The sequence below is a fragment of the Myxocyprinus asiaticus genome, chromosome 15, assembly GCF_019703515.2.
Source record: "Myxocyprinus asiaticus isolate MX2 ecotype Aquarium Trade chromosome 15, UBuf_Myxa_2, whole genome shotgun sequence".
NCBI classification, from domain to species: Eukaryota; Metazoa; Chordata; class Actinopteri; order Cypriniformes; family Catostomidae; genus Myxocyprinus; species Myxocyprinus asiaticus.
In genome coordinates this window covers 30,654,137-30,672,423 of record NC_059358.1, presented here as the reverse complement: position 1 = coordinate 30,672,423, position 18,287 = coordinate 30,654,137, and the positions used below count along the sequence as shown (strand labels likewise).

Sequence of the window (18,287 nt, the reverse complement as noted above, 5' to 3'; positions counted from 1 at the left end):
TTAGTGAAAAGCTTCCAGACCAGTCGGTAAAATAATTAAGGTGTCTTTACACAGCCGAATTAAAAGCGAGACTCAATTAGGCCTGCTCTGACCCATCTCAGTCCCTAGCATCAAAGGTACTGTATGAAAGTAGCTATGACAATATTTTTGTCATCACATGCTTTGTTGTCGTTGTCTTTTCAAAACTGTGCCACAGTCTGTGCATTGAATTCATGTTTTTTCCCCTACCAAAAATGTTTCTCAATCATTTTCTTCCCACAGCTGCTAATGCTGATGAAATCGAGGATTTCTTTGACAACAGCAAAGATATTCGTAGATATTTTCCTCCAAGCTTTGACTTTAGGGAGATTGATGTAAAAGGAAAAGTTATGTGAGTAGATTGCGCACATTCTTTATACAGTGTCTGACTGTAAATATAAATGAAACATACAGTATGAAAAATATTAAGATGTGAGAATATATATACAGTATAAATACTGTATGTGTGTGTAAATATAATATTATATACACTGGTGGCCAAAAGTTTGGAATAATGTACAGATTTTGCTGTTTCGGAAAGAAATTGGTACTTCAATTCACCAAAGTGGCATTTAACTGATCACAAAATATAGTCAGGACATTACTGATGTAAAAAACAGCACCATCACTATTTGAAAAAAGTCATTTTTGATCAAATCTAGACAGACCCCATTTCCAGCAGCCATCACTCCAACAGCTTATCCTTGAGTAATCATGCTAAACTGCTAATTTGGTACTAGAAAATCACTTACCATTATATCAAACACAGCTGAAAGCTATTTGGTTCGTTAAATGAAGCTTAACATTGTCTTTGTGTTTGTTTTTGAGTTGCCACTGTATGCAATAGACTGGCATGTCTTAAGGTCAATATTAGGTCAAAAATGGCAAAAAAGAAACAGCTTTCTCTAGAAACTCATCAGTCAATCATTGTTTTGAGGAATGAAGTCTATACAATGCTTGAAACTGTCAAAACACTGAAGATTTCATACAAAGATGTACACAACAGTTTTCAAAGACAAAGGACAACTGGCTCTTACAAGGACAGAAAGAGATGTGGAAGGCCAGATGTACAACTAAACAAGAGGATAAGTACATCAGAGTCTCTAGTTTGAGAAATAGATGCCTCACATGCCTCGGCTGACAGCTTCATTGAATTCTACCCTCTCAACACCAGTTTCATGTACAACAGTAAAGAGAAGACTCAGGGGTGCAGGCCTTATGGGAAGAACTGCAAAGAAAAAGCCACTTTTGAAACAGAAAAAGAAAAGGTTAGAGTGGGCAAAGAAACACAGACATTGGACAACAGATCATTGGAAAAGAGTGTTATGGATCTTAACCCCATTGAGCTTTTGTGGAATCAGCTAGACTGTAAGGTGTGTGAGAAGTGCCCGACAAGACAGCCACATCTATGGCAAGTGCTACAGGAAGTGTGGGGTGAAATGTCACCTGAGTATCTGGACAAACTGACAGCTAGAGTGCCAAGGATCTGCAAAGCTGTCATTGCTCCACGTGGAGGATTTTTTGATGAGAACTCTTTAAAGTAGTTTAAGAAGTTCTGAAAATTTTTTTTTCAAATTGTAATAGTAATTTTTCAGGTTATTAATGTCCTGACTATACATTGTGATCAGTTGAATGCCACTTTGGTGAATAAAAGTACCAATTTCTTACCATAAGAGCAAAATCTGAACATTATTCCAAACTTTTGGCTGCCAGTGTGTGTGTGTGTGTGTGTGTGTGTGTGATATATATATATATATATATATATATATATATATATATATATATATATATATATATGATATTATATTAAATATAGCTATTACACTATAAACTGGTGCTAGATATTTATGTACTAATGTTTCCATTGAATCTCCTTTGAAATATTTTAAAATAAAGTGTTTGGGTTTACAAAGGTCTTAATTGTACCAGGCCTTTCTTCCAGACACAAAATCTATACACCTGACTCTATCACAACTTGGGAGATCCAGGCTCTCAGCTTGTCTCCATCCCATGGTAATTTCCTTCTTTAATATTACAATAATGAAGTTCAAGGAACTTTACAAAATTACTCTACTTTTATTGTTTACAGGTTTCTGTGTGGTGGAGCCTGTTGACCTTCATGTATTTAAGCCTCTGTTTATTTCCTTGAGGCTTCCCTATTCTGTCAAACGCTTTGAACAGCTGGCTATAGTTGTGGTGATCTTTAACTATGGCAAGTTGGAACAAGAGGTTTGTTTAAATGGACTAATTCAGTTTTGTTTTTTAAAGTGGCAAATTCACTGAACAATTGAACAACCTTAGCATGCTGTGTTCTAGTTATTACCAGGAGCTACAATAACACAGAACACATTCATTCTTATTGAAATTCTCCCTGAGTGTCATTTATAAATAATTCATACTGTACTGTGTATTGACTGTAGGCTGTCATGAATGTACATATCTACTCACAACAGGCTACACAGTTTATCATAATATTTTTTCTTATGTTATAATCAGTAGATGCAGAACATTAATATATCTTCTTAATGACTTTCATTGTTAGCTTATTGTTCATATGAAACAAGTGGAAGGTCTTTGTTCACCCGGGGCATCATCTACCTCTTCCTATGTCAGAATTAGTCTGGAGGCAGAGTCCTCCCAGACAGTGACTTTCCCTGCTGTTCCCATGGTAACAGGCGAAATCCCCATCATTATTGAACTTTATGAAACAGAAGACAATAAAACAGTGGATGCCATTCAAAAGATGCTCTTGGTCAAGGTAAGAGAAGCAAATGGGAGAAAACCCAAATTCTTCCCATGTCTACTTGACAGTTCATCACTCTGTTGTTGTTGTTGTTGTTGTTGTTGTTGAACTGCAGTGGGATTTCAGTTATTCTAATATCTTTCATAATCTTTTCTTCATGTCACAGAATGAGGGAGTGGAAATAAGATACGAGCAAACTTATTTTGTTAATCTGGATGGTGAGATTGTGCACTATCATTTGATAGGTCATCACAAATACACTGTGGTCCTTAAAACTGTGACAAATTGTACACACATCTAAAATGGAATATATATATATATATATATTTATATGTATGTATGTATGTATGTATGAATATATATATATAATGTGGTATTTTAACCACAACATGTTAAAACATCTTGAACTTCAAATATCAGGTAGGAGTGACAAATTCTTCTTTATCGATGGAGTTTTCCCAAACAACACGGTTCCTGAAACGGACTTCAACCTGTTTGTCAAACTAGAAGGTCCATAGCTAAAGTTTCCATTTTATTCAAACTGTTTTGAATGCTTTCAAATTCTCAATTTTAAATATTAATTTAAACAATTTCATATTGCAATACACTTTTTGAATAAACTGACATTTTTCAAATACAGAAGAACTATTTGGCCAGTCTACTGCTGTTCCTTTACTCTCACCATCCAAAGTGGAAAATCTGATCCGGGCACCTAAAGGCTGTGGAGAGCAGACTATGATTTTTATGTCTCCTACTGCCTTGTCAATCCGTTATCTGGACAAAAGTAACCGCTGGCTGGAGCTGGAAGCAGGGTCCAGAGACAAAGCACTGGATTTCATTGAGAAAGGTATGAGTGTATGAGTCAACTCACAACCCTTCATGCAACTTAAGAGAGAAATAAATACATGAAAAATGCAAATTAAACACTATTAGTGGATGTAACTGAGTACATGTAATCTGCTGTTAGGTATCATATTACCTAATGTTTAATGATAGGAGTGTAAATTGGTTATTAATGCACTTAAAATAAATGATTTTCATCAAAACATGTAATTAGCAATGCAAACCAAAAGTAATCGGATTAGATCACCTAACAGTGTAACCTAAAATATTATGTTACTGATTAAAAACTGTAGTTGTATAATTTGTATTCAGTACCAGATTACATTTCAGTAAATCATCTACCCAATGCTGAACACTATTCAGCTGTGTCATACCATACTCTGTTCTGCATTTGAGGGTGTTTGTCCTGTGTTCTGGCAGCTTATGAACGAATTTTGACATTCCAAAAGCGTGATGGATCCTATGCAGCTTGGCAAGAACGTCCAACAAGCACTTGGTAAATTAGATTTTCATTTACCAGTATACAAAGTCATGCAAATACGTGCAATAAATAAGTGAAAACCACTGATCCATTTGCCATACCCCCATAACAATTTTATTCAATGGAATGTTGCATGCTGTTTTTTCAAATTTTGAATTCCAACCTATTAAATATGGCTTCTTCCTAAGTGCACCTCTCATCAAATAATGTAGGTTGACTGCACTGGTGGTGAAAGTGTTATCTCTCGTGGCTGATCGACAGCTAGAAACTAGAGAACAGAGAGGAACAACAGAGAAGCTCATTTCACAGGAGGACATCCGCAAAGCAGTCACATATCTGATTAATACACAGAGCCAAGATGGGTCCTTCAGTGATTCTAATCCAGTCTATCACATGGAAATGCAGGTCTGAATACACTCCATAATTTTCCTAGTAAACCCAGGAGATTTACAATGAAGCTTTACTCTGTCAAACACTGAATAAAACAACATGTCAAACATTCCAAAATAGGATAAAGATGAATTGCATTTGTGTGGTACTACAGTGAATGTGCTCTGATATCCAGTGTTTCTGGTTCAGGGCGGTGTTGGGGGAGTTGAGCAAGATGCCTCTTTAACAGCTTTCATAACCATAGCTCTCCACCACTCTATCCCTTTCTTGGATAGAGAGACCGATGCTGTGGTAAGAACGAGTGATTGCATAATTGATATTCCTCTGAGAAAATTTAAACAGAATGCCTTTTAGTGACACTGATTAAGATCCCAAAAATGAGATTTTTGTTCACCACACATGTTGTTTAATGCTTACCAGGAGAAATCCATCTCTCGTGCCACTGACTTCCTCCTTAAACGGGTTGAAGATCTTAAGAGACCCTATGCCTTAGCCATAACAGCATACTGTTTGTCTACCTGCCTTAATGACCAAACTCGTGCACTGTCATTCTGGGAGAAACTCAAAAGTCTGGCAAGACAAGGTAACATACCTTCTATTCACATTATCAGAGAGTTGGAAACCTGAAAAACTTAAAAGAATATAAGCATACTTAAAACAGTTTATACAATGACTCTAAGGAAATTACTTAAAAACTGTTGGTTGCCAAGCTGCAAGCCACTGAAAATTTAAAGTAGTTAAGATAGAGTCATGGTGCCACACAATAAACTCTCAGCCTCCATGGACATATTTGATGCAAATTGTACACTACAGTGACTTTACTACAACTTTGTTTATGATTTACTAGGAACATGAAACATTTTCATGAATTCAGTTTTAGGCAGTCAGCAATAAGTAAACAAGTTATTCTTGAGAACTGTAAATTCTGCTTTGATTATTTGTCTGCGGAAAAGGTCTAAATTCTGACCAATAAAATCAATACACCTTTTTCATATAATGTGACTTTCCATGTAAGGAATGTCAGAATCATGTTAGTAGTCCCAACACAGCATAAGACAATCATAAAATACTAGAATGCAAGATCAACCATGAATTGTACAAACTAAATAAACCTGTCAGACTTTTCACTTATATTAGTCATTGCATCTCATGCTATCTCTGTAAATTAATTCCTCTCATTTACTCTGATGAACAAATAAGAGGGAGATTGTCTTGTATGGAAAGATGATGAGAGTATGCGATTGGTAAAAGAGGCCGAAGGTCGCCGGATGCCCCCTGGAGTGGCATTAACAGTCGAGACCACAGCATACGCTCTCTTGACTGCACTAGCACTTAAAGACCTAAAGACAGCACATGCTGCTGCCTGCTTTTTGTCTTCACAAGAGAACTATGAAGGAGGCTTCAAATCAACACAGGTAAGCCAGTTCTGAAAGTCAAGTTTCATCTTTTTTAAAAAAAAAAAAAAAGATTTTTAAGACTTGTTTTTTTTTTTTTTAAATACCTTCAGGGCTTAAAATTATGGTTGGCCTGCTGTCTCGAGGCCAGTGTGAGAGAGTTTTGGGCCAGTTGACAGAACTGTCACCTAATAGATCCAATGCTGTCACTACATTTTACATTTATAGATCAAATTTTGTCAAAATTGTTTGACTTGGGATATTCTTGGAAATATCATTAAGCATAGATTGAAAATTACAAATCAATCAGTAACCTTATAGCTAAAGCTTTCCAGAAAAAGTCTGTAATGAAGTTGCATTATAGCTGTATAATTTCCAGCTATTATTGCAAAATAAAAGCCTAGTATTTTTTATAACAAAAACTTGATATATACACTGGTGGCCAAAAGTTTGGAATAATGAACAGATTTTGCCCTTATGGAAAGAAATTGGTACTTTTATTCACCAAAGTGGCATTCAACCGATCACAATGTATAGTCAGGACATTAATAACGTGAAAATTACTATTACAGTTTGAAACAAAGGTTCAGAAATTCATAAATTACTTCAAAGAGTTCTCATCAAAAAATCCTCCACGTGCAGCAATGACAGCTTTGCAGATCCTTGGCATTCTAGCTGTCAGTTTGTCCAGATACTCAGGTGACATTTCACCCCACACTTCCTGTAGCACTTGCCATAGATGTGGCTGTCTTGTCGGGCACTACTCACACACCTTACAGTCTAGCTGATCCCACAAATCTCAATGGGGTTAAGATCCATAACACTCTTTTCCAATGATCTGTTGTCCAATGTCTGTGTTTCTTTGCCCACTCTAACCTTTTCTTTTTGTTTTTCTGTTTCAAAAGTGGCTTTTTCTTTGTAATTATTCCAATAAGGCCTGCACCCCTGAGTCTTCTCTTTACTGTTGTACATGAAACTGGTGTTGAGCGGGTAGAATTCAATGAAGCTGTCAGCTGAGGACATGTGAGGTGTTTATTTCTCAAACTAGAGACTCTGATGTACTTATCCTCTTGTTTAGTTGTACATCTGAGCCTTCCACATCTCTTTCTGTCCTTGTAAGAGCCAGTTGTCCTTTGTCTTTGAAAACTGTTGTGTACACCTTTGTATGAAATCTTCAGTTTTTTGGCAGTTTCAAGCATTGTATAGACTTCATTCCTCAAAACAATGATTGACTGATGAGTTTCTAGAGAAAGCTGTTTCTTTTTTGCCATTTTTGACCTAATATTGACCTTAAGACATGCCAGTCTATTGCATACTGTGGCAACTGTAAAACAAATACAAAGACAATGTTAAGCTTCATTTAATGAACCAAATAGCTTTCAACTGTGTTTGATATAATGGCAAGTGATTTTCTAGTACCAAATTAGCAGTTTAGCATGATTACTCAAGGATAAGCTGTTGGAGTGATGGCTGCTGGAAATGGGGTCTGTCTAGATTTGATCAAAAATGACTTTTTTCAAATAGTGATGGTGCTGTTTTTTACATCAGTAATGTCCTGACTATACTTTGTGATCAGTTGAATGCCACTTTGGTAAATTAAAGTACCAATTTCCTTCCGAAACAGCTAAATCTGTACATTATTCCAAATTTTTGGCCGCCAGTGTATGTAAATATATATATATATATATATATATATATATATATATATATATATATATATATATATATATATATATATATACAGTGTATATATTCTGCTATTTCAAAAATACTTTTTTCTTTTCTTTTCTTTTCTTTTTTTTTTTTTTTTTTTTTTTGTGGTCGGGCTATTGAAATTTTTGCAGCTCAAGTACAAATCTGAACTACTGGCTGCTGGGCCAGCATGAAAAAAAATCCTTATTGTTGAGCCCTGGCCTAAGTATTTTATGTGTTTATTCTAAAGAATATAAATGTATAGAAAAAGGAAATAAAAAATTACCATATTCATAATATTCACACTTACAGGACACTATCATTGCCTTGGAAGCCCTCTCAGAGTATGCACTAAGTATACCAAAACCCCCCATTACTACAATCAATGCCCACTTCACTATTCCAGGAAGGTCTGAGATGGAGAAGTTGTTTTTGGACAACAATGAAAAGAAAGTGGAAGCTGAATTAAAGGTAAAATGTCTGAACCTGCCACATCTAGATGCTAATACTGACATTATACACAGGTCAGCTGTTCATCGGGTGCACAGGTAACTGCCAAAACCTGCTGGGCGTTATTGCCTGTCACACCTCCGCCAGTGCCTTCAGTCGAGCTGCACGCTAAAATCATGTTAACACGCATACTGTATATTGTTTACAACTTATACTTTTGAAACAGAATTTTAACATTCCTCACAGTATCTCAGATTGTTGCTTATTTTAAAGAAAAGGAGGGAGAAGTCGAAATGTATTTTTGTGGAAATCAACATTATGTCACAAATGCTGTCCATTGAGCTAAGTATTGAACCCGGAACATTTCTCCAAGATGGACAGTGTGATTCTTTTGTGACCACAGAAACTTCCCATGAAAGCCATTTCAATTAATTCTTCTTATAGTTGAAGCATACAGAGTTAACTGAGATTCAAAGCAGGTTTGCAAATCTCTAAATGTTTGGATTGACTCGATGTTGTTTTACCTGTTTGTTTTTTCATGTATATAACTGATAATTATGAGCCAGTTATACTTGATAAAAAAAGACTAGTTCTGATTAAATAAAGAATTAGTAAGAAATTGTAAAACAAAACAAAAATGTATACATACTGTCAATAAACAAGATTTAGATAGGATACTTTGATTCTAGATGAGGAAATAAAGTCACCTTAAAATCCATGTCATTTGGCCTATTGTCCTCCAGGTGTTGCTGTAAGCTCACATGTTCGTATCTTTAACAGTAATCATTGTGACTCAGTTCTGTCTCTTTGTTTTCCTTTATTTTCTTCCTCTAAAGTTGTCTTGCTTACCTTTCCAGCGACTTGTGGGAAACGGCATAGATGCAAAGATTTCAGGAGAAGGAAAATTCAAAATGAAAGTAAGCATCTCACAAATATGGTGCATTGTATGTTAATTATGGCAATTTATGGTGTCTTAAAGATGGTAGGTGTAAATTGACTGAAAATTGGTATAAAGAAAAGTACAATGCATACATGCATACCTGATGTACAGTATGTATTTATGCATCGTATATCTACTTATACCAATTTTTGTTGTCTTACCATCTTTCAAAAATTGTCCCTATTTTGTTAAATGTTGTTATATTGTAGGTGGCAAAGGCATATTTTGCTCTTAAGGAGGACACCAACTGTGCCGATGTGTCAATAAGTGTTACTGTAGAGGGGAAAGTGGAATACACAGGTAAGTACATATTAAAGTTCAGACCTTATATTTATGCATTTATTTGTACCTAATTTATGCTGAATTCTATGTCTGTAATAATTGTTCATCTGCTCCATAAGGCTCGCAAAAATCTTTAAAACAATTATAATAAATAAAAATAATAATAAATGTTGTCATTCCAGCTAAGGTACAAGAAAATTACAATTACTATGAGGACTATGAAGAGGAGGAGAGGAAGGAAGAAGAAGACATCCCTCGCTCCGGCATTGAGTGGTTTGATGCTCGCAGCAGAAAGAGAAGAGACACCTCACAAAGCACCCGAAATGAAGTGATGTATAAAGTGTGTGTCAGGTGAGAAAAATGTCTCATTCTTTTCCTTGTATTAATCTCGATTTTTGGGGTTATTAGCATCATCTTTCTTCTCTTAAAGTCATGCTCAGGGGAGGAACCTCTCTGGAATGGCCATTGCTGACATTACTCTACTTAGTGGCTTTGATGCTGACAACACAGATCTGGACAAGGTCAGCCATAGTCACATCAAATACTAAGCATTAAACAATAGAGCAAAACTGATCTCCATTAAATCAAAATAGGAGATTTTAGTCCATTAGCTTTGAACACATATTAGTGTACTTCTAAAAGTTGACAAAATTAGCCTTTTTTAGAAGTATGCAAATGTATTGTCTCTTTCTGTCTTCTTGGAGAATGGACCAAAAGGTATGGATAGCACCCCTTGCACTACACAGATTTTTGTCCAATCAGATGCTCTCTAGAATGAGAATGCCCCTCCCCTTAATACCACTTGACTAGCAAGTAGCAAATCGTAGTTAATGACTGTGATGTAAATAAAGCCTGTTGGCTATTTTTTTTTTTTTTTTTTTTTTTTTTACAAAGACATATCAAAGAGACACCTCTTTGATATGTCTCACTCAAACTTCTTGTTTCAATAGGAAATATGTCAACACAGGAAAGAAAAACTGCACTCTTCAAGTGATTGCATGAGGCCTTTAATATGCTATGCACCATAATTATTGCCCAAAATGTATTTTTAACTAATGATGGAGTAAGTGATCTCTTTACTTTCTTCCATAATTTCTATTTCTCTCTGATTTTGGACTCTGACTTTCTCTCCTACAGCTGAAAGACCTAGTCGATAAATACATTTCTCACTATGAGATCACACAAGGAAGAGTCCTGTTGTACTTCAATGAGGTGACGTGCACCAAAACAGTCAATATGTAAATAGTTCTACCAATTTCCCTATTTTACAACATTCTCCAACTTGTCTCTCCATTACCCCTCAGATGGAGGAAAGTGAGACCTGTGTAGTTTTTGGAGCAGCACAAAGCGTGCCCATCGATTTAGTTCAACCAGCTCCTGCTACGTTTTATGATTACTACGAGCCAGGCAAGCTATTCTTCTATTTAATTTGCTGTGTATAAGGCTTGTTAATGGATTGATGCAGGGCAGAGTCGTAAATGATCCAGGACCTTACAGAGATACTGTTACATATAGAAATACTGACAGCCACGTCTCTATATTAGGGGCAAGTGGAGCTAAACTCCACCAGAGGTGTCGCTAGTGTGCAAATTTCATGGCATCATTAAAAATGTATTTTAAGAAATAATATATTTTCCGTAACTATAATGTGTTTTGTGTCCATTATACAATAAAAAAGTATATATTCTTTTGAGAAATTCTATTATTATTAAGGTATGTTGCATAAAAGCCTTTTAATCGCTCTCATTAGCTATGCGTGGGGCTAGCCCTTCATCCTCAATGTTAATCAACGGAGATCTGGAGAACGTCATGCGCATGTGCAACAAGCATTCAACGATGGCTTGAGGGGCTAGTTTGACTTTGCCCCTGAGCCAACCAACAGCTTCAGTCATATTTATGTCAGCTGTTGACATGAGCACCGGAAGTTACCGCTCTTGACTACAGACCTGCGTTGTGAACTTCAAAAGCTAATTTTTTTTCTAATGTGCTTTTGGTTGGATTAGTTAAGCACCGTTCATCATTTCATTGATGCTATTGCGTTGAGGTGTTGTGTTGTTGATGCATTGGTTTGTATTAGATATCAATGACTGCTAAATATTGGTAGTCTGTTGTCGTTTTGATTAGTTTTGTTATGCTGTTCATTCGAGTTAGTGAGAAAATATGCACACCCTTTGACGATTTGCTTATTTGTGGTTCACTTTCACGGTCACTTGAGCTTTTTGACGTGGATGTGCCTTAGTGGTGTTTTGTGCTGAGATTAAATTATTAGGGATGTGTGTGTGGCATCATGTTCAAAGGTTGCCCCAAAATAGGATATAATAGTCTTTATTCATCACTCTCTGTCAAATTTCTGTAATGGTCTATTTTTATCAGTCATACTTGTTTACATTTCATAAGTACGAGGGCATTGAGGGGCTTAGCATCTATTATAATGGCACATATGTGACAGTAGATAGGCTTTTATGATAGATTTTTGACTCCCCGTGTTTGAGTGTGGTGAAACCAATGAGTTATAGAGTGAAACTTCTACCTGTCAAATAACCGCTGTGCTAAAATGAAGTTTTTAAACTTTGCCGGTTAAAGCACATACACACATGCACAAGTTCACAGAACTTCATAGTCCCTGATGTGAAAAAAATGTGTAACATGAGAAGCACATCTGTGAAGCTCAGTTAACACAGTTACTCCACTAAAATAACGGACAATTCTGCTCTAAACGTGATGTTTGTGCTTATTAAATGCATGCATAATTCGATAAATGATGTGTTGTTTTTGTGTGTGTGTGTAGTTTGCGCTTTATCATGCATTAACTTACTGAAGTAATGATTGATGTATGCAGTCATGAAATAAGATACCCTCTACTCAAAATCTAAACACAAAAGAGACGCACAATACCAGGTGTAAATTATGATGGTGCCAGTTAATTCGCATCTAATACGCATATTAATACCAGGGAATAAACAGGGCACATGCACAGCGGGAATGTGAGGGACAAAGAGTGAAGTCAAAACTGATGCACTAGGTTAAAATGTTTTTCTTGTTTTTTTTTAATCTGTCAATATGACAGACAGAATTTGGAATTATTCGTCATTGTTTCAAAGATCTTCAAATAATTGATTGTAAAGTGATTATTTGTGCCTCACACTAAATAATGACCCTGAGACTCCACTGGATACTGATACTCAGTTTATAGTTTGTAGAACTTTATATATTGATAATACCAAATCACTTTAAATTCTGTTCACAGTATGGATCTAACAGGTAAATCTGTATTATGATATATGATAGTTTTCTGCAGCATGGCATGTCACCTAAACATTCCCCATTGCTGTCACAGACAGGAGATGCTCGGTGCTCTACAGTGCCCCCAAGAGGAGCAGGATGGTTTCTCTGCTGTGCTCAACTGATGTTTGTCAATGTGCAGAAAGTAAGCTTTCAGTAATTCTTTTACCATTCAAACATATAAAAACAGTTAGCATTCTCTACACCGATCCAAAGATCATATACGGAAGGATCTGATTATGTCATTATAAAATCTGATGACCTCTGTGTCCACAGGAGGTTGTTTCACAGAAAGGAAAACACTGGAGATGAACATTACCAAGAAGGACAGATTTGATTATGCTTGTTACCGGTCTAGCACTGATTATGGTTTGTGACCCATATACAGATTTTACAAGCAAATACTATTGAAACTAAACGCTTTTCTGAAGATTATAATTTTCTTCTCAAAAAAAAAAAAAAAACTCTAGAAATTGTAGCAAATGATAAAATGGCAAACTGAAGTAGATTTGATCTTTAATAATCAGAGATCAGGCGTTTAACATATCTTACTGTCTTTTTATGATAGCTTTTGAGGTCATCGTAGATTCACTTGCTGAAGAGAGCAACTTCGTACTATACTCGACAACTGTAAGAGTGGTCCTCCGAACCTGTAAGTAATTAAAATGCTTTTTTTCAGCTTTGGTTGAGAGTTCATCAGAGTGTCTAAACTACTTACAGCATCACAGTAATTTCAAGAAATACAGACCATGTCATATTTTAACAAACATTGTCACACTCAAAAAAATGAACTTTCACTATTGTCAGTTTTACTCAATCCTCCCATGTTCATATTACTAAACAAACTCATGCAAACAAGGGAACTTAAATTAAAGCTGCACTACGGAATGTTGTGCTCTCTAGCGACATCTGTGGTTGAAACTTAAAATTGCTAGCAATTTGCGGAAGAACACTTTACTCGAGTTGTGTTCCAGTACTGGTCATCTGTGCGGATTATGTTTTTATTTATTTATATTTTTTCTCCCCAATTTGGAATGCCCAATTCCCAATGCGCTGTAAGTCCACGTGGTGACGTAATGACTTGCCTCAATCCAGGCGGTGGACTAAGAATTTCAGTTGCCTCCGCATCTGAGACGTCAATCCGTACATCTTATCACGTGGCTTGTTGAGCGTGTTACCGCAGAGATGTAGCACGTGTGGAGGCCCACTCTATTCTCCACGGCATCCCACCACATCGCCACATGCCCCACCGAGAGCGAGAACCACACATTATAGCGACAACGAAGAGGTTACCCCAAGTGACTCTACCCTCCCTAGCAACCAGGCCAATTTGGTTGTTTAGGAGACCTGGCTGGAGTCACTCAGCATGCCCTGGATTCGAACTCACGACTCCAGGGGTGGTAGTCAGCGTCAATACTCGGTGAGCTACCCAGGCCCCTGGATCTCATGATTTGAGTTTACCTGGACTTCACCTGTGTGTGATCATCACTGGGAGATATTCAGAGCTGGAGTCATAATGTTCTATTTAATGATGATATTACAATATGTTATTCTATTAAACATTTAAAACTGAAATATTACTTGCTTTGATAAAGATAAACAACACTCATATTTACATATTTTGAATGAATGAATGAATTAAGAACGTCTATGCACCAAACACAACACTGTACATGAAAAAAATGAAGATTCAAGAATGATGGGGATGAATTATACTTTATTAAACATGAAAATAATATGCAGAAATATGCAATATAAAATTTACAATACTACATTTTATTAATAATTTATTTAGCAGTAAAGTTAAAATAGATAGATGGTTACACACTAAACAACTTGAGATGATTATGCATTGTAAACAGACAGACTATATGCTAAAAGACAATTAGCGATAGCCTGTGCATTTCTGCGACTGGGGCAAAAGAAATGAGAACCTGGAAACTACAACAATGTTATAAAATACTCAGAAGTCATGAATATTAGTAAACATGTTACGGTAACTTCACCGCACAATGTAGATACATCACGATTGGTTAACACATGAGTATTGCTCGATTCATACGAGCATATCCAAGCATTATAGCAAGTAAAGGAATTTGCCAAACAGTTAACAGATAAACAGTGTCTGTGTGTGTGTGTGTGTAGTGAAATACAATAATTATACTGTAATCGGTGCAGAACATTTCACTTGTTAACATACATGTATATTTTTCTTTATAACGGCAATCATTTATATAAATAAATCCTTTAGTCCTAGGCTTGCCAAGGACATGTGGGTTTTGAAATGGTGATGACCACTGGTTGGTAACAATGACAATCTATAAATTAGTTACTACCATGGTCTATTTGGCCAGAATATCCTACAGTTATAAAAACATTACAACGTTTGACCTTATCAGACTAGCAATTGTTATGTCTAATGTTAATGAATGTTGCCTAACTTTTGTAACGGAATTTATTTCAAAACATCAATGTTTCCAATAAGTCAAAACAACAGCATAAGATATGGCACTTATTTGCTCAGATGACATGTTTTCGGATATCCGTCTTTTTCTTTCTTTCGTTATTTATTTGTCCATTTGCTCTGATAAGATGTCCTGTATTCATGTGTACACCGGTGCCTCGAACCACATTCATCCACGCAGAGGAGCAGAACCGAAGCACAACCAAAACAATGTCCTTCCGCAAGACACATGCAGTTTTATTTTTTAACCACTAGAGGACCAAATGTCAAATAGTGTAGCTTTAATAATAAGGGCGTTAATTTTCATCAGTGTTATTCTGTGATCTTGTTTGTCAAATAGCCAATGGCTGACAAATACTGATTACATCTCAGATAATTTCCTACATTAAAGTTTTGCACCTAAAACACCCAATACAGACACTGATGCACAAACGTGGATATGTTCTAAGTGTCTAAAACTTATAAAGAGAATAAACTAGTCTTAATCAACTCACCAGAAACCATGATTCGGCTTATAACAACTTAAAATATAATTTGCATGCACAATAAACAAGAGTAAAATTCATTTACATCTCTTGACTTAAAGTTTTGCATGTTTTAATAAAAATTGTCTTTAATAAAATTAGTCATAAGCATATTTCCAGTACCTTTTTTTTATTATTATTAAAGAAACTTACATTTTGTCCCAGGCTTGTTCAAGTCCTCGGTACATGCATGCTCATAGTATCAGCTGCTCACTCATCAAACTCCTCGGTAATCCTAGGCAAACTTCACCAGTTATTTTGACCAGCTCATTCGGTTCTTTTTGAGTTGGACACAACCGGAAAGCTGACTTTCGATTCTGTCTGTAGGTTTGATTCATTCATTTCGAACAGGTTCTTCGGTTCAATAACCGGTTTAGTAACTTGTAAGAGTCACCTAGCCTGTATAAGTCCAACTCGTTAATTTCAAACATGGTCACAGGCTTCTAGTCGTCTGAATTAAGCATCTTTTTAGTATGTTGTTGCTGATCCATAGAATAAGTTAAGGAAATTCACATTTCTTGAAAATGTCCGTCACATAGAAACACAACTAGAAAACGAATATATTATTAATTTGTATTGGTAACATCATAGAGTAAAAATGCCTACTTAATTCTCGAGACCTTAATTTTTTATTATTTTTTGTAAATAATTCAGAAATAACACAGAAGCAAACATCTGTAGTTTAATAAATGTTTTACTGTTGGCTAAACAGCTACTGTCATTAACGTCTTAACACATAGCAAGTCCTCTGTAATCCTCTGCAAACTTTGACAGTTGGTGGGACTGGCTCATTCTGTTCTTTTTGAGTCGGACAGTTCCACATGCTGTTTAGCCAGTACAAGTACTTCCGCTGTGTGTCTTGCATCATCAACCCGGAACTTAAGTTCGATTCAGTTCAATTTTGTGAACCGGCTCGACCGGTTATTTGCTGAGAATCGGCTCAAAAGAATGATTCGTTGAAGAATCGGACACCACTATTCTACATGTTTCTTTATCCATTGAGCAATTGCTGTGCAAACCAGAGCATTGTGACCAAGTTGCACTCAGTAATGTTTCCCACATTTATCATGCTAACATTTTCTGTCACTAGCTAGCATATCACTGAAAGAGTTTCAATTGAGTTATTTTGACATGTTACATTTTGTTAAGTTTACTTGATTTAGTCAGGTTTCTTCATCTTTAAATATTTAAGTTGAAATTACATGGTAATTTAATTTAAGAAAACTAATTTCAAACATGTGGAACTACTGTCCATGGTTGAATTAATTTCAGCAAAAGAGTTATTTTTTTGAGTGTGGGTAGAACCTGAGGAAAGGACACTGCTTTGGCTTGTTATGCTTGTTAAGCTTGTTATTTTACAAGATTTTCTCAGATAAATTACCTCTGACCATCAGTGGGAGACATGACTGTCAGACCAGACAGTGTGCGGGTGTTTGCCAAGAGGAAGCACTGCAAGGGTAACCTGAAACAGGGGAACATATATCTTATCATGGGCAATGATGGTCCCACCAGAGATTCTAATGGAAAGTGAGTAGTGATCTAAATCTTACAAGACCTCCAACTAAACTGATTTGCAGTCTAGCAATGAAGCACATTATAATCCATGAGTTTGCATCTTTATAACAAAACATATGAACCCATTTTAAAACAAGTAGTCTCCAAAATTGTCACATGGCTCATGAGAAAAGATGTAATTAGTACTGCCCAAGGTATACCACAGTTTTTACACGCACACTCATGTATGCATAAAGGGTGGGTGATGTAAATTTTATCATCAGCAGAGTGCTCAAGCACTGTACACGGTTGCCGATTTTTCTAACCACGCATACTCCATACGCATAGTCTGCGTATGTGCCTGGAATGGTTTAATTGGTGGGTTCACTAATAATTAGGTGGCAACACTCGCAGTTGAGCCAGAGACTATTTAGCCAAGACGGAGCACTGGTATTAAAATGTATGGAAGAAATTGGAACACCCGCCCAATATGGAAGGTGTAGAAAAGGAAGTCCCACCTCACAGGTAAAAGAGCCAATTAACTTTCAGATACAGACATCGCCTGTCAGTCAACTCGAAAACGTGTTCATAGATTAGCTGCAACAGCCTGAAAAATCTTTTTCTTTTTTAGCATGATCTGAGCTAGAGAAGCACAATTTATGATACCATTATTTTAAGATTTTACTGCTGATTTAAAATATGTTCTTTGATTGTAATCTTGACCAACCGTTTTGGAGATTTCGGTCTTACCCCATTCAAGTAGACAGGAGCTGTACTTTTACGCCGCTTGTATCCATAGAAAATAGCTGCAAAAAAATTATAAAATAAAAACATGTTATCTCTCTGTCTCTTTCTCAGCATGCAGTTCCTGCTGGATTCAAACACATGGGTTGAGCAGAAGCAATCACCCGCAACATGCAGAGCATCAGTCAACAAGTTGTACTGCAAGGAACTGAAAGATTTTGTGAAAGAATACCAAACTGATGGATGTAACCTGTAGACTGTACCTCAATTTGGGGCCATTTAATTATTCCTTACAGCACAAAGGCTTTGATTTTATACTTAACCTCAATTAAACTAAAATGTATTTTCCTAACTACCTGAACTAAAATAGCTTTTCTTGGTTGCTACATATTATGATGATTGAAAACCTTGTAATATAGACATGTTCATGTTATAATGTCTCATTATGGTAGTGCTTTGCTTTATGAAGGAATGGTCCTTTATCCTTAATAAATGTATCTTACATAATAACTTGACATCATATTTTAAAGTATGTTGTTCACATTG

At 36.0% G+C, this 18,287-nt stretch overlaps 1 protein-coding gene across 1 annotated transcript in view; it reads left to right on the top strand.

The window, feature by feature from the left end:
* Positions 1-18,256, top strand: part of LOC127453046 (complement C4-like) — a 41,769-nt gene extending 23,513 nt beyond the window's left edge. The window contains exons 18-41 of the mRNA XM_051719047.1: positions 262-370; positions 1,961-2,031; positions 2,108-2,247; positions 2,561-2,776; positions 2,928-2,979; positions 3,182-3,271; positions 3,402-3,608; positions 4,025-4,100; positions 4,298-4,490; positions 4,665-4,766; positions 4,896-5,058; positions 5,676-5,890; positions 7,874-8,032; positions 8,869-8,928; positions 9,161-9,251; positions 9,416-9,584; positions 9,664-9,754; positions 10,371-10,445; positions 10,538-10,640; positions 12,571-12,660; positions 12,792-12,884; positions 13,084-13,167; positions 16,898-17,030; positions 17,856-18,256. Coding sequence (XP_051575007.1) covers positions 262-370; positions 1,961-2,031; positions 2,108-2,247; positions 2,561-2,776; positions 2,928-2,979; positions 3,182-3,271; positions 3,402-3,608; positions 4,025-4,100; positions 4,298-4,490; positions 4,665-4,766; positions 4,896-5,058; positions 5,676-5,890; positions 7,874-8,032; positions 8,869-8,928; positions 9,161-9,251; positions 9,416-9,584; positions 9,664-9,754; positions 10,371-10,445; positions 10,538-10,640; positions 12,571-12,660; positions 12,792-12,884; positions 13,084-13,167; positions 16,898-17,030; positions 17,856-17,997 — 2,924 coding nt within the window. The 3' untranslated portion in view covers positions 17,998-18,256. The remainder of the gene's footprint in view (positions 1-261; positions 371-1,960; positions 2,032-2,107; positions 2,248-2,560; positions 2,777-2,927; positions 2,980-3,181; positions 3,272-3,401; positions 3,609-4,024; positions 4,101-4,297; positions 4,491-4,664; positions 4,767-4,895; positions 5,059-5,675; positions 5,891-7,873; positions 8,033-8,868; positions 8,929-9,160; positions 9,252-9,415; positions 9,585-9,663; positions 9,755-10,370; positions 10,446-10,537; positions 10,641-12,570; positions 12,661-12,791; positions 12,885-13,083; positions 13,168-16,897; positions 17,031-17,855) is intronic.
* The last annotated feature ends 31 nt before the right edge of the window (positions 18,257-18,287 follow it).